This window comes from Tachysurus vachellii, chromosome 16, assembly GCF_030014155.1.
Source record: "Tachysurus vachellii isolate PV-2020 chromosome 16, HZAU_Pvac_v1, whole genome shotgun sequence".
NCBI lineage: Eukaryota > Metazoa > Chordata > Actinopteri > Siluriformes > Bagridae > Tachysurus > Tachysurus vachellii.
Genome location: NC_083475.1, coordinates 1386769 through 1402752, shown reverse-complemented (window position 1 = coordinate 1402752; position 15984 = coordinate 1386769). Strand labels below are relative to the sequence as shown.

Below are 15984 nucleotides of genomic sequence, written 5' to 3'. Positions count from 1 at the left end.
TGTGTGATGCGTGTGTGATGCGTGTGTGATGCGTGTGTGATGCGTGTGTGATGTGTGCATGTGCTCCAGGCCTCTTCTCTTTCAGACCAGTGAGCACATAGCCAGCAGTCAGGCCGTGGGTGATCTGATCCCCTACAGTACAATACTGCACTTCCTGTTCTCTCGTGCCCCAGCTGAACTCAAATCCCCTCACCAGGTACACAAACACACAACGATAGTTAAACTCACTCTGTGCCCTACCTCATGTGTGTGATGATGATCCTTTTTGCCCCACAGAGAGCCGAGTGGTCCGTAGCGAGGTTCTCTCAGTGGCTCGATGACCACCAGTCTGAGAAGGATCGCCTTGTTCTGATCAGGTAAACCCCAGTCCCAGGAGCCTAGACCACTTTAACCTTTTAACCCCTCCACACTTTCTACCTCTTGTTTTCTTGAGGGTTTATTTACTTCCTGCTACTCTCACAATGCTAGTTAACAAATGATCTGTCCATAAATAAAACCCCCTGATTTATATTATGGGTTTTTAAATAAGACCTGTCTCCATCTCTGTCCTTCCCTTCCTTCTCAGGGGCGCTCTGGAGGCCTATGTACAGACTGTCAAAGCCAGACAGGGGAGGAATTTTGCCCCGGTGTATCCCATCATGCTGCAGCTGCTGCAGAAGGCCACCAGCAGCTTGGTAGAAAGATGAGAGATCAGGGATTAGTGGGAATAACGTTGTCCTGTTGTGTCCATCACTACAAACTCACTCGCTCAGATATATATGTATGAATATTTTATCCCAGACTGGAGAGTAGAGGGGCAAGGGGGGGGGTTCTAAATCATCATGTTAAACCGACTCCGTTACCGTGGTAACATTGCCTCATTGTTAATTCAGTTTACTTTGATTCTTTTCAGATGTAACAGATGCTTTTGTTGTAGCAGGATATTCACGTTTCTAATCATCTGTGTGAACAGAAGAGCTTTTATAATTCCACTGACTTAACAGACATTTACACACACGATGTCTTTTGAGAGATTTCACCATTCGTCTGCACACTGATTATTTATTATGACATTTGATTCAAAATAAACAGATATAAAAGTATCTGTATTGTCATAGCATTATTTCTGACATTTCATCACCATCTTTTAAGTCTTTTTCTTGATCATTATCAGCTCCCTCATAAACTCCATATAAAACATTGGCCACATGTTTCCCTGCATCGCCGACATCCTGTTGTCCAGTCGAGTGTGGTACTGAAACCCAACCTGACGCTTATCAAGGGGCTCCTACGGGTCACACTTCATGATTTCTCGGAGACACACTGTTGCATAACAGGAGGCATTCAGGTTAAAAGAGAGCACCAGTTTGGTTCTGCAGGGCCCAGTGTCCTGCGTGTCCTCCTCAGGGTGTAGGCTGTAGGAGACATTACGGGGGTAAGACAGTAGGGGGCGATAGCAGCCTGGGACGTTGAGTTTCAGCGAGGGGATTCTGAATCTACAGGACCCAAGGCCGTCCTGTCCCAGTCTTTCCTTGTACCATGAGCCGACCGTGTTCTCTGGGTACTTCACACTGTTGCCTGGCATTGGAAGGACCACCTGAACACCACACAGGACAACTACATGACCACAAAGGACTCATGACAGAGCAAGACCTCTCTCAGCATTTGCTCCTTTTGTGTCATTAAATAAGGAAAGAGAGCAGAGACGGTGAACTACTGTACCTGATCTAGTGAAAAAACACAGTTCTGCTCTTCTGCACCTGTAACAACGTGGACCTGAAGCACAAGGAACTGAGGTCATACAGGATCACAGTGATACGCTCTGCCAAACCTTTTCCTCAGGTTAATCTTCTCTCACCTGTGATGCATGGGTCTCTTCCTCTGCTGCTTCTGCCACAGCTAAGACCAGGTCTCCCTGTACAGGTCTCACTCCTAGAGTCCGCAGCCTGAAACATGCTGCTTCATTCCACACACGACTGCAGTAGGCGTGGAGGTAAAAGACCCTCATCCCGTGCGGCAGGCTAAGCCAGGCGTTACTGCTGCCTTCGGGGCCGCTGCCGTAGCGGTGCAGAGCTCGTAGCATCATCCTCTCTCTGGCCTTGTGTGGGGGCATCAGAGCCAGGCTTTCTTTGGCATTCCCTGAAGAAGTTACCCACAGTTCCCCATAAACCACAAAGGGAAGTGGACTTATCTAATAAAACTGCACATGTAAACAAACCATGTAGCGTGTACCTCATGTTATTACCTGTCTGATGGAAATGTTGCTTGGCTTTATTTTCGAGGTCATCACCTTCCTCTGGACTCAGAAACAACCTGAGAGCTGTATTCTGAAGAAGACACAGACATTACTAGAATATCAGGATAATAGACTCATATGTGTACATTATGTAGAGTAGTTTATACATCTGGGCTATGAGGCAGAAGCCCTTTCTAAATAAATAAATAAATAACCATCCAAAACCTCCCCAGTGATGTTGGTGGCAGCATCATGCTCTATTTCTTCTTCTCTTCAGCCAGGGCTTCATTTACGTTTGAGTGAATTATGTATTGCACTAAAAACCTGCAGGCCAATTAAAGCCATAAATCCAATACAACAAATGTCTTCAGACCATTAAGGCCAATGTTCGACCCAGAGCACTCACAGTTTAATAGATCTAAAGCAGTTTTTCAAATCTAAGATGATGTGGTAGACTCTTAACCATAAAAGAGCCTCTCTCATTAACATGGGTGTGTCGATGCTAACGGAGTAGTGGTTACCGTGTCCTCTTTCAGGAGAGCAAGTCCCACTTGGTCTGCTTGAACCTTCTGGCAAGTCCCAAACCTCTGCGGTCCATAATAGTTCACAAACCCTCGAGTCTGCAAGATGGTGTTTAAAATTATTGTATTTTATAATAGTTTAAAATATTGAAAATAAAAGACTTTCTTACAGCATCATGGGGTTATAATTTCAGTCTCCGGTTCACCTTTACGTTCTCCACTGCCTCTTTCACAAGACTTTCTAGATCTACTGAACTACTTTTGTGGGGCTTCAGGTCCCGGACAACAAGGTCAAAACGGTTGCCTGCTAGCCTTCCGAGCCGAAGGGGTTCGGATACCAGGTAGACTTTAGACACTTGTATTCCTTTCCTCTCAAACATGTAGGCCTTCTCCAGCAGCCTGTCAGATAGCAGACACATCTGCAATCACCGGATTCACTTCAGATATGTAAATAAATAGTAACTTATTGGGCAAGAGGAGCATTACCGTTCTGGAGAGATCTTCTTTACAACCATGGACTGATAGGTGATGGCTCGCTTGTCTTTGATGCCAGCGTAGGAGAAATCAGATGGAAGAACTCCAAGAACTGCTGCCATATAGCTGATGGCCTCTAAGGTCTCAAGGTTTTCTTTTCTTAGGGTGAAACCTTATTAATTAGAAAGACAGACACGGTTAATAGCTTAAAAAACAGTGAGATCTTGAGCAATAGAATTGTGACTCGTTCCTGTTCTCTTTACCTGTGTAGATATCCTTCTCCTCCCGATCTGCTGCCGTCCTCTTCCTGGCCGGTCCTCCTCGCTCTCTTAGCCTCACTGTTATAGCAGTTCCTCCATGCGTCACGAAGCTCTTCGTCTCCATCAGCTTTCCAAACTTTCTGCTCACAAAATGGTGTACAGACGTCCGGTGCTCCTTGATGTCATCAGGCAAGAAGCTGAATGTGGAGCCAGGAACTTTGGCATCTTTATACCTGAAGAAATCCTCCGCTTCTTGCACGGATACTAGATGTGAGAGTTCTCTGAAGTCTGGGTCCTCTCTGACCAGGATCTCGTCACGGTTGGTGACCGTCATGAGAAAAGGGTAATTGTACTTTACTGCGCTGTGCACAACGGCTCGCTGTGGTTTGTCTGGAAAGGCTCCAAGGGACATTTCTAAGTTCTTCTGCACCTCATGACAACCCTGGACCTCGCTGGCGAACTGCTCCAAGTTCTTACTTACCGAGCAGCTCAGAATTACACTCAGGTCAAAAGAGTCCTGACTCAAAGCTTCACCACCACTCAAGTCAACATCAGGAGGTGTTTCCTCTGTCAGGATTTTGTCTGTGTGAGGACAATCTCTAACCTCAGCATCATTCTTGATCTTCACAGGTTCCTCGAGAGCTTCTGGGCTGTTCACAAGTTGCCCATGAACATCTATCTCAGTCACTACAAAGTCCTGGGTGGAGTTCTTGATGGTGCCATGAAAGCCTTCATGAGCAGACCTGCAGCACGGTGATGGTGTCCCTCCTCCATCCATTCTGGCATCTCAAGTAAGCCACACGTGACAGATCACGTGACAGCTTTATAGGCGGAAATGAAAGGAGAAATCAGTCCAGGGCAATAATCACAGCTTTTATGTTCATTAAAGTATCTTCATAACTCGAGTTATATCTCATGTCTTCTGTTGTGTCACTATAGAAAGGGCTGATTGTATAGTACAATGTGAAAGGTGACCTTTCGCACGGTTTTCTCTTCCTCATTGACGTGTTGCATTCGACTTCCCCTGGAAGTGAGAATTCTACATACTAGCGCCCCCTGGTGGTCAGAGCTATAGCGTCATGTGCACTGTGTGAATAAATCTCATATTAAATATAAAATAATCCTTATTAAACACAGACATGCGGCTGTTTCTCACAGGAAAACAACTGAAAGATTATTGTAAATAATACTGAGTTACGTTTATTGCGGCTGAGTAGTGTTGTTTATCGTTTAAATAGAAAAAAATGTCTCATTACGTTAGAAAACAACATAAACTAGACGCTATATAGTAAACTATGAGTACATGTAAACGCTACATGACCAAAAGTATGTGCACCCTTCACTGGAACTAAGAGACACAAGGCCGGAACCATTAGCAGTCTTCTTGTGTTTGCACGGAATGTTTTGATTGTGCGTCCATTATATGCACATAATCTGCTGTATGGTGTTAAAGTTTCCATGGCGATGAGATTTATTTAGTGTTGATGGTGTGTTATTATAAGCGCAGACAGCCGCAGTAGGAGAGACTGTAGTGTGTGTGTGTGTGTGTGTGTGTGTGTGTGTGTGTGTGTGTGTGTGTGTGTGTGTGTGTGTGTGTGTGTGTGTGTGTGTGTGTGTGTGTGTGTGTGTGTGTGTGTGTGTGTGAGAGAGATCTGAGGTGTTATGCTAGGCTAGTGTTCTCATGGCTAACCGGCCCGTATACTAGCCCGGGTCCTTGTGGCTACACAAGGGGACCAGACGCAGATCAGACGGTAGGTTTTCACAACACATTTACACCTTAACTGCAGACATTTTGGGTTTAAACACGTGACGAAACTCAAAAACTACAGCGTTTTGGTGCGAGAAGCTAGCTGTAGGCTAAGTGTGCGCGCGCGCGGCTAGCTCTCTGTCCAGGATTTCAGTCATACACACCTTCTGGTGCCGGGACCACCTCACAGTATAGGGTTAGGAGATGGTAGGAGACCTACACAGAGAAGATGAGAACATCCAGATGTTATATTAGGGAGTATTTCAGTCATACACACCTTCTGGTGCCGGGACCACCTCACAGTATAGGGTTAGGAGATGGTAGGAGACCTACACAGAGAAGATGAGAACATCCAGAAGCTGAGGATCACGTCTCAGAGCTTTGAGACAACGCTGTTACGCTTTACTACTTCTGTGCTCTTAACTGTCACTCAACACTGCTAATGTGTACAGGTCACCATCCTGAGATCCCTGCAGGATGAAGATGTTCTCAGTCGCTCACAAGACCGTGTTTGTGGTGGACCACTGCCCCTACATGGCCGAGTCCAGCAGGCAGCAGATCGAGTGTGACATGCTGACCAAAAGCCGATCACAGGGCATGATCCCTTTGGCTCCAGTCTCCAAATCTCTCTGGACATGTGCGGTGGAGTGCTCCATGGAGTACTGCCGTATTCTCTACGACATCTACCCCTCCAGAAAACTCGTAAGATAACCACAGTAATTCAGTTTCAGGATGGTGTGAGCAGGTCTGATTTATAGCTGTGTGTGTGTGTGTGTGTGTGTGTGTGTGTGTGTTTAAACAGATAAACTACATTGTTAGTGATTCAGAATGTCACATTTTGAATACTTGGAGAGAGGAAGACCAGAGTGTTCAAGAGGTAATGCCGAGGTCTCGGCTTGCGATACATGATGTCAGCCATTTTATTCAATGTTATGTGTATATTCCTCATACAGCTGTATGTTGTCTCTCTGTAGTTAATGTCTGCCCTGGCAGCTGTAGGGCCTCCCAATCCACACGAGGACCCAGAATGCTGCAGTATATTGCATGGCCTGGTGGCAGCAGTGGAGTCCCTCTGCAAGATCACGGCGTACCAGCACGAGGCCCGGACTGCTCTCGTAGACGTGGCGCATAGAGTGTCCAACAGGGGGCGCATCATCTGCCTCACTAATGCGAAAAGGTAAACAAACCAGAGAACCAATCAGGGGGTTGGACACACTGTACACGTTATTAGCAGCACTCACTGGTTTAAGCAGTTTCCCAATCATGTATTGAGCAGAGCTTCATGAGGAATCCTGTTGAAAGGTAACAGCTAAAAGAGCTCAGCAATAACAGATCAGAGAGATAAGGTGTCTAATCATAAGATCGGATTCCTGTGCATGTCTAAACAGACTGTGTTCTTCTCAGCGACACACACGTACGGATGCTGGAGGACTATGTGCTAGAAACCATTCAGGAACAGAACAAGCTAGCTGCTGGCTCGGACAGGTGTGTATGCTGTGTTCAATACCGCATTCAACTCAAAATCCCCTCTGTTTTAGCACCGTGTATTCATTATGATATGGAAATGTAAAACGTTCCCTGCCATCACGCTGTACCGCGTCTTTTGTGCAGACTAATGCCAATTCAGCAGTGTGAGCTTGTTCTGGTCCATGTTTACCCTCAAGGAGATGACACCTTAGTTTCAGACCGGCAGAAAAAAGAGGTTAGTCATTTTGTTCATTATGTAGAGAGTCAGTGTAGTATCTGCTTCAGATCATCATGCCATAACACTTTTGATAAGCTTCATTTGATTCAAGCTCCTGGTTAACGAGTTGAAACGACTGTCCTCATTGTTGAACTGTAATGTTTATTAGATGACATCTGTGCTAAGCAGTGAGGTGCACAGTGTCCGTGCTGGGAGGCACCTAGCCTCCAAACTGAACGTGCTGGTGCAGCAGCACTTTGACTTGGCATCAACCACAATCACTAACATCCCCATGAAGGTAAGATCCTCAACTCCTACACAAGCTACATTCACCCATCAGCAATGGTCTAGTCTACTCACTGGGTTTATAAACCCTAGTCTTCGCCTCACCGAGTACTGAGAACACTTGGATTGGATTTTATTTTAATGTCTACGATATGGTCTGAGTACCTGTGTGAGCTCAATAACTGACCGTGACAACCAAAAGGTTTCTCTTCTCTTCCACGTGTACGTGTGCAGAAGCAGCAGCAAGAAGCCAAGCTGTAATCTGTTCAGCCTTTTCACACACAGGCACATTAAAGTGACTGTAACTGCTCTGTTATTGTGAGTTTATGTCATGAACTGCATCTCAAATCGGAAACCAGATCTTACGTTGAAAAGTTGTTTACTAATCTATAGCTTGTGGAATCAGGTGCAGACACAGTGACACTATTGTTTACACTGTCGCACACGGACACGCCATGGCCTTCCTGAGGATGTGCACAAGCAACAGTCTACATGAACACACCACTCAGGTGGCAGCCATCTTGTGTAGCAAATCATGTACAGTATAATTCTCTTGTCCTTTTGGTGGACACAGTGACATGACTAGCAAAGAAAATACGCTCCAAAATCAGTCTAGCGCCTATTCTTAATTCTTAATTCAACATATTTACAGTTTGAAACATCAAGCTTTACCCTTTAGATCAGGGAGTCAAACTCAGTCACGTGAGGTGGCAGCAATGGTGGCCGACTCAGCTAACTCTCTTCTGATCAATGGTAATGTTCTCCTTCATTCACAGTGTGTCAGGCTTACAGCTCTGTGTGTAGTGTGTGTAGTGTGTGTGTAGTGCAGGGGTGTCAAAGTCACAGTGGGCCAAAATATAAAACTGAGATAAAGTCACAGGCCAAACTGAATATTTATTGAAAAATGAACTACAACTGATTTGTAATGTTCAACCTTTTTAATATAGAAACAAACTTTAGTTTCGCTTGAACACAGGATTTGGAACAACCAGAGCTTAATATTACAAAAGAAATTAAATTTGAAATAAAAGACACATCAGTGGTGTTCGTTTCTTATTTAAATAAATAAATAAATGATGCCTCTGTTATTTTAAGTTCCTTTTTGAAGTGGATCTTTTTCAAAAACAACCAAAAATAATCATTTCTTTCAATGAAAATCCAACTTTTCGACTAGTGTCTTCTTATGTTATATCCTTTTATTACAGACACGTTTAGCTCCGTTAGCACACAAGACAAACAGGTCTGTCCTTTATATTCATGAACAGATAATCTGCCTCCCTCCTGTCTTGAAAGCTCCTATTGTTCATCTTTCGTTTGGCCATTTTTGTGGAGGGTGGAGTTAACTTGCCTGATGTGACTAACACGGTTGTTAATGACTGTCTACAGAGAATGAGGAGCGCTTGCTGTTCGTGACTACGTGTCAATACAGTGGGAAGACATTCTGGGATTTGTAGTATTAGCGGAGCATGCGGCTAGTCAGCTGTAATGTACATTTGATATGATCTCACGGGCCAAATATAATTACACCAGAGTTTGACACCCCTGATCTAGATAATAATAATAATAATAATCAAGAAATAATATCTGGCACAATGCAGAGCGGTCCATGAACAGATTTTCTGGTTCTTTCCTAGTGTTGAAAGTTAATTTTAATAATCTAACGAGTGGTCTAGGTTTGTACCGTCTCAGACCAACTGCTGGATGTTTCAGGTGGTGCTCCAGTGCTGCCTATAGATAACTGGTGCAATTGGGTCTGAAGGGCCCCACCCCTCAAAAACAACCCCACACCATCACCCCCCCTCCACCAAAGTTTACACTTGGCACACAAGTACAATTGCTTCCAAGTTGTTATGATCCCACCAATAGTCAGTGGAATATTTAGTAGTGAGGAAATTTCACCTCTCACTGTAACACGGTTAAATTCACTGAGCTCCAGAGACGGACACCTTCTTGTACAAATGTGTGTAGAAGCAGTCTGCATAGCTACTGTAGGTTTGGAATACCTGAATTTACTGATTTGGAGGGGTGTCCCAGCTGAGGCAAGGCAGCAGACAAATCTGCTAGCTGCCTCGAGTCATTTCATTAGTATTTCCAGTCCACCGGCCCCTAGATGTTCTGTGAATATCGCAAGAATCTTTGTTTCAGGTACCGTAATTTTCCTCAGGGATTAGTATCAGTTTAAGTAGAGATGTTTTTAACAAGACGATGCATTATTTTGTCATTTTATATTAGTAGGCTTGAATCTTGTCATTCCAGAATCTAGATGAAACTGCAGGAAATGTGTCTAAAATTCTTAAGATTAAAGGCAACCCAAAAGCTAACTACTAGCTAGTAAAAGGGTTTGTAGAATTGTTTACAAATTGCTTTAATAAACTCCTAAATTGGAATAACGTCTTTAGATAATTATACGTACTGTTTTCTCTGAGGTACTCTTCACTGAAGAAAAACTCAGGCATGAAGTCCAAGGAACTCTTAGTTGTGATTAGACGTAGATCTGGGCTTGGAAGGAAATGAATTGTTAAGGCTTAGCGTGGTCACAGGAGCACTGACCTGCATCAGTGGTAAAAAGGTAGGACGTTTGGAAATGGGCTAGAAGGTCTTTTCTTCAGGGATTGAACCCAGAGCTTCAGATTTCCCTACAGAGATGTGAGAAGGACAACAATCTCAGAAATACTCCAGTAATCAGGCCCTTGTGGTAGAGTGAGTAAAGGGAAGGAGCTTCTGACCTAAAGGCCATATGGTAAGCACTTTTTGGCAAGAAGTCATAAGGGAAATGATTATCTGGTATCCGGCTACACCATCCATATGGTCATCATGGATGGAGCTCCATCATGGATGGAGAGACTTGCTCAGAATTGAGTGAAGAATGAATGCAGTGACAGAGATCTGCTTCAGTCTCCACTCAAATTCAAACTGGGCTTGATGTTCTCCAGAAAGCTACAACCAGAAGAATCCTGGAGTGGCACTGAGTGGCCCAACTGAACCTTGTAGACCAGAAGATAGGAGGTTCCCAGAATCCTCATCCAGTCTGATTATTCTTAATGGGTTCTGACAGGACGAATTGAGGAGATCCAGGTGTGCAAACCTTGTAGAAAGTTCTGAATAAAAGGCCTGAATAGCTACAGTATAAATATATATATATATATAATATGACATTTCAGCTTTGTCATTGTGGGTTGTTGCACAAACTGGGGTGTGAATATTTTCTGAGACAAACCTACATGTCAGAACAGTGGGAGACAAATCTGTGCTAAAGCCTTAGTGAATTCTCCAATAACATTTTTGTTCTAAAATCTGAACCCATGACTGTTTTCATGTGTGTGTTTTTCAGCTTTGTCCTGACTGCTGTTTTTCATGGTGTATTTTGTGTTTGTTTTACTAGCCTACATTAAATGTCAGTGTGCAGGTCAGTACATCTCAGAACCCCAGGGTGCATGCCTCCCTCAGTCATATAACTTTTACCTGAATCAATCTCGTCTAGTCATTACCAAACAGGAAGAGTGTGAGGTTATACTCTAATACTGCCTAACATTCTTCCTTTAACCTTTATTCCATCCTGCACATAGTCCCACAGGTCACGGATCACACGAGCGACTCTGATGTTATTTGGCACAGTAAAGCTCATGGTGTCTCGTGGACCAAGCGTAATTATTGGGTTCACAGCAATGGCCTGAGGGATTAAAAATAGATTCCCTAATTAAATTGGACACGTCCCCAAAACCTGTAGCATATCTATTGATGACTGTTGGAGTATCATTTATTCTAATTGAGGTGAACATTAGGTGAAACTTGAGGTTCTCAGTGAAATCTGGAAATGAAAATGTGGCCCAGGTTAGAGAAAGGAAACCAAAAATTTGGCCACGGGTCCGAACCATCAATTCTCTCATAGCATCAAAGCATATATCAGTTAATGAGTATGCTGAAAACATAGCAGTGGTGAACGTGTGCGAGTCTTTTAGTCATGTGATTAGAGATGCTGGATGAAAGCGGAAGCTCTTTCTGAAATCTCACCTCAACTCTCACCTTCTAGGTGATATTATCCCCAGATACAATGTAGTGCTCTTGTTCCTTGTGCTGTGTGGAGTTTTTAGTCTGTCCTTTTTTTCTTGTCTTCTCCTCTTTCACGTTCTATCGTTTTCTTTCTGTTTTTCTGGTGAAACTTGACTGTTTGTGTCCGTGTGTCTTCTCACTACATGAAGGAGGAACAGCACGCCAACACCTCAGCTAACTACGACGTAGAGCTTCTGCACCACCGAGATGCTCATATGGAGTTCAAGAATGGTACGTGCCCTTGATTCAGGTGTCCCTGATAGTGTACAGTAAGTTCTTATTATAATGTGCTCTACACACTCCATCACATTCATCATGTTTATCTACAGGGGACCTGCACACGGGAGGCAGTAGTAAGGACAGCGGGATTAAAGAAACTGTTACTCTGAAATGGTGCACTCCCCGTACCAACAGTGTAGGTGAGTGTGTAGCAGGACCATCCTTTACCTTTATGACCTGTACTGAGATATCTACAGTGTATGTATACATCACATTACCCTGCTGTTGCTGTACTGGGTTCCAGAGCTACATTACTGCACAGGAGCGTATCGCATCTCTCCTGTGGAAGTCAACAGTAGACCCTCCTCGTGTCTCACTAACTTCCTGTTAAACGGTACGTTCGAGTTCCTCGTTCTCACCAAGCAGGACAACTTTGAGAAGGACGCAGAAAAATCACCCGTAATGGTTTCTTTTGTGTCCTTTCAGGCCGCTCGGTTCTCTTAGAGCAGCCCCGCAAAGCCGGCTCCAAGGTTATCAGTCACATGCTGAGCTGCCACGGAGGGGAGATTTTCCTGCACATGCTGAACAGCACCCGCTCCACGCTGGAGGATCCACCGTCCATCAGCGAGGGCTGCGGAGGTCGTGTTACAGACTACCGCATTACTGTACGTCTGTCCTTTCAACCTCATCACCAGTCGTCCCTTACAAAGGAAAACACAGTGCCTTTTGTCATTCAGAGGAATAATGTCTAAGTGTCACTGACTACAATAAGCTGGTTGTTTGTGTCTGATGCGTCGGCTTTGCACTTTCTCTAGGACTTTGGGGAGTTTATGAGGGAGAATCGCCTCACTACGTTCCCTCACGTGCTGGTGGATGCTGCTGGCAGAGCACCGATTGGAAGAGCAAAGGCCCAGCTGGAGCGCCACACGCGTTACTGGCCCATGATTATTTCACAAACCACCATATTCAACATGCAGGCAGTGAGTTGTGTGCTGTTGCTCCTTCACTATGATTTTCTTTCAGGATCATGTCCCAGGAACTGAAAGGTCTGCTTTATGTTCCACGGCCTCAGGTGGTTCCCTTAGCAAACCTGATAGTGAAGGACACGCTGACTGAGGACGACGTCCTTACGTGTCAGAAGACTGTGTACAACTTGGTGGATATGGAGAGGAAGAATGACCCTTTACCCATCTCCACTGTGGGCTCCAGGGGCAAAGGGCCCAAACGGTGATGACCACACAACTGCTCTTATTCACTTATTTCATTATGTGTAGCTTGCAGTCTAATAGATTAAAAGATCCCACATGTTTACACTGAGTATAATCCACAGTAATTATCTACATCATGTCACTTGTGGGCTCAACACAAGCTTTGTGTATGCTGTAGAGACGAGCAGTACCGCATCATGTGGAACGAGTTGGAGACTCTGGTTAAGGCACATGTGGAGACCAGTGAGAGACACCAGCAAGTTCTCGAGTGCATCAGCGCCTGCCGGAGCAAACCTCCAGAAGAGGAAGAGAGGAAAAAACGGGGACGGAAGAGGGAGGACAAGGAGGATAAAACGGAGAAGAACGGAAAAGACTCGGAGGAAAAGGGATGGACTCCAGACACCGAAAGGTTTGAAAAATGTATTATTTATCTGTCTGTCATAACGGTGAGAGTTCAGATCAGCTACTGAAATACTTCAGTTAGGACTTTATCTTAATCCATTTTCTCAGTGAATAGTTTTAGAGTAAATGTTTGTACTCAGATTTGTGCAACTGTAAAATCATAATTCTTCTAAGTTTTACACGTTTGCATTGTTTCTTCAGACTGAAAGGAACGACGGAGCGAGAGAAAGAGAATGAAAGTGAGGCTGGGGTCATTAAGGACTCTCCAGATTCTCCAGAACCATTCAATAAAAAGCCCAGACTCACTTTAGAGGACCTGCAGCCCCAAGAGAAATCCAAAGGTAACATAAAGCTTCAACACAGCCGTGTAGCCTGTTGTCCACAGTCTGCCCCTGTCTGTTGTCCACAGTCTGCCCCTGTCTGTTGTCCACAGTCTGCTCCTGTCTGTTGTCCACAGTCTGCCCCTGTCTGTTGTCCACAGTCTGCCCCTGTCTGTTGTCCACAGTCTGCCCCTGTCTGTTGTCCACAGTCTGCCCCTGTCTGTTGTCCACAGTCTGCTCCTGTCTGTTGTCCACAGTCTGCTCCTGTCTGTTGTCCACAGTCTGCTCCTGTCTGTTGTCCACAGTCTGCTCCTGTCTGTTGTCCACAGTCTGCTCCTGTCTGTTGTCCACAGTCTGCCCCTGTCTGTTGTCCACAGTCTGCCCCTGTCTGTTGTCCACAGTCTGCCCCTGTCTGTTGTCCACAGTCTGCCCCTGTCTGTTGTCCACAGTCTGCCCCTGTCTGTTGTCCACAGTCTGCCCCTGTCTGTTGTCCACAGTCTGCCCCTGTCTGTTGTCCACAGTCTGCCCCTGTCTGTTGTCCACAGTCTGCCCCTGTCTGTTGTCCACAGTCTGCTCCTGTCTGTTGTCCACAGTCTGCTCCTGTCTGTTGTCCACAGTCTGCTCCTGTCTGTTGTCCACAGTCTGCTCCTGTCTGTTGTCCACAGTCTGCTCCTGTCTGTTGTCCACAGTCTGCTCCTGTCTGTTGTCCACAGTCTGCTCCTGTCTGTTGTCCACAGTCTGCCCCTGTCTGTTGTCCACAGTCTGCCCCTGTCTGTTGTCCACAGTCTGCTCCTGTCTGTTGTCCACAGTCTGCTCCTGTCTGTTGTCCACAGTCTGCTCCTGTCTGTTGTCCACAGTCTGCTCCTGTCTGTTGTCCACAGTCTGCTCCTGTCTGTTGTCCACAGTCTGCTCCTGTCTGTTGTCCACAGTCTGCTCCTGTCTGTTGTCCACAGTCTGCTCCTGTCTGTTGTCCACAGTCTGCCCCTGTCTGTTGTCCACAGAAGGTGGAGGTGCTACAACCATGTGGCTAACTCTTAGTTAATAGTGTGTTCCTTTGTTCTAGGCCCTGTCTCCTTACTCAGTCTTTGGACCAGTAGAATCACTCAGGCCAATTCCCGAAAGCACCCTGAGTTTTCTGGAAGGCTGAACTCTATCAGTAACAAGGCAGAACTGTACCAGCACCTGAAAGATGAGAATGGGTTCGTCTCTCCTCGTCCTCTTTGTGCCCCGTAACCTTTTATTTCTTCCTGAAGTTTGTGATTGATTTAGCTTCCTGTTTTTGTTTTTAGGAAAGATGTCCATGAGAACGGTAAAGCTACCAGATGATGGATGGCACATGTCCAGAAGGACTTTTTTTTTTTTTTTTATAAAACCTTATTTGTATAAAATCTAAACCACAATAAAACTATTATAAAAAATATTAGGTGATTGTTTACTTTGTGTATATGAGAAGGGTGGCTTCTCACTCCAGCCATCTTCTCCTGTGCTCGTTTCCTAGCCAACAGGGAGAGCTAATCTCTTACAGTCTCTGTGCCCCGGCTGCCTCTGACCTGATCTGTTCCTCAGGATCACAATCGTTTTTTCCCGTCACTTGTGAATAAGATCCAAAGCTACTTATTTTCCACCAGAATTTAAGCATTTTTTGAGAACCACAGCCTCGGATTTAGAGGTACTGTTTTTCGTCTCAGTATCAAGATCTCACTTGTCCAATTGTACAAAACCAATGAAGACTGGATTAGAGTATTTATGTGACCCTTCATAAAGATTAAAGAGCTGGTCCACAACTCCACAGCCCAGGCAGAACATGCATTATTCCTCCTGAACCCTAGGTTTCAACCCTGTGTTTAAACTGCTTTGATTCCCAGGGACATTAGTACCTGCCCCACTATTTGGCAAAACAGCAGAATCATTCAAAATGCTTTTGGTACAAATACAATAACCAAGAGTTTTCTTTTCAATGGTCAAGTCCACCAGGACTAATAAGTGACCCACACCTGCTTGAGACATTGTCCAATCAAGAGGTTTGGTACCATGTCCAGTCCTGTATGTGGCTGTCAGATAAACTAATTCTCGTCCCACACTTTATTCTCACACATTCTCAGGGTTTCCACAACATTAGGGCTGTCCATCGCAGGTAAGATAAGAAGATAAGGTCTCTTCTGTGCTCATCATCCCTAATCACTTGGTACATTGAATCTATTTCGTATCTTTTTTGGGTATTTTAGTATTGTTTAGACTTCTCAAATCAGATCTGACAAGCATATATTATAATGATATATAATCCCACTCTCTGGTGTTTATAATGATTTATAATCCCACTCTCAATGTTTATGATTTATAATCCCACTCTGTGTTTATAATGATTTATAATCCCACTCTCAGTGTTTATAATGATTTATAATCCCGCTGTCCGGTATTTAGAATGATTTATAATCCCACTCTCTGGCATTTAGAATGATTTATAATCCCACTCTCTGGCATTTAGAATGATTTATAATCCCGTTCTCCGGCATTTAGAATGATTTTCTAATCCCTCTCTGTGTTTATAATGATTTATAATCCCACTATGTGTTTATAATGATTCCTCACAACACAGGAC

General features: G+C 44.6%; 3 protein-coding genes across 4 annotated transcripts in view; 2 read left to right on the top strand and 1 right to left on the bottom strand.

The window, feature by feature from the left end:
* Positions 1-1082, top strand: part of cog5 (component of oligomeric golgi complex 5) — a 26586-nt gene extending 25504 nt beyond the window's left edge. The window contains exons 20-22 of the mRNA XM_060889371.1: positions 70-196; positions 277-356; positions 566-1082. Coding sequence (XP_060745354.1) covers positions 70-196; positions 277-356; positions 566-686 — 328 coding nt within the window. The 3' untranslated portion in view covers positions 687-1082. The remainder of the gene's footprint in view (positions 1-69; positions 197-276; positions 357-565) is intronic.
* pus7l (pseudouridine synthase 7 like) lies at positions 1022-4486 on the bottom strand. Its single transcript, XM_060889395.1, has 8 exons — positions 3474-4486; positions 3223-3382; positions 2943-3135; positions 2737-2835; positions 2225-2306; positions 1838-2118; positions 1702-1755; positions 1022-1576 (listed from the first exon to the last, which is right to left on the bottom strand). The coding sequence occupies exons 1-8, from the start codon at positions 4246-4248 to the stop codon at positions 1268-1270; spliced, it is 1953 nt and encodes a 650-aa protein (XP_060745378.1). The 5' UTR covers positions 4249-4486; the 3' UTR covers positions 1022-1267.
* A 416-nt stretch (positions 4487-4902) lies between these two features.
* ints13 (integrator complex subunit 13) lies at positions 4903-14803 on the top strand. Of its 2 annotated transcripts, none has more exons than XM_060889382.1 (17): positions 4903-5221; positions 5670-5919; positions 6020-6094; positions 6192-6394; positions 6622-6702; positions 6829-6919; positions 7071-7199; positions 11383-11467; positions 11566-11655; positions 11760-11849; positions 11942-12120; positions 12271-12435; positions 12528-12682; positions 12842-13072; positions 13267-13406; positions 14449-14584; positions 14675-14803. In XM_060889382.1, the coding sequence occupies exons 2-17, from the start codon at positions 5695-5697 to the stop codon at positions 14709-14711; spliced, it is 2112 nt and encodes a 703-aa protein (XP_060745365.1). In that variant the 5' UTR covers positions 4903-5221; positions 5670-5694; the 3' UTR covers positions 14712-14803. The 2 variants fall into 2 exon arrangements, with proteins under 2 accessions (XP_060745365.1, XP_060745366.1); XM_060889383.1 differs by having other exon boundaries at positions 4904-5221; positions 11386-11467.
* Positions 14804-15984: the final 1181 nt, after the last annotated feature.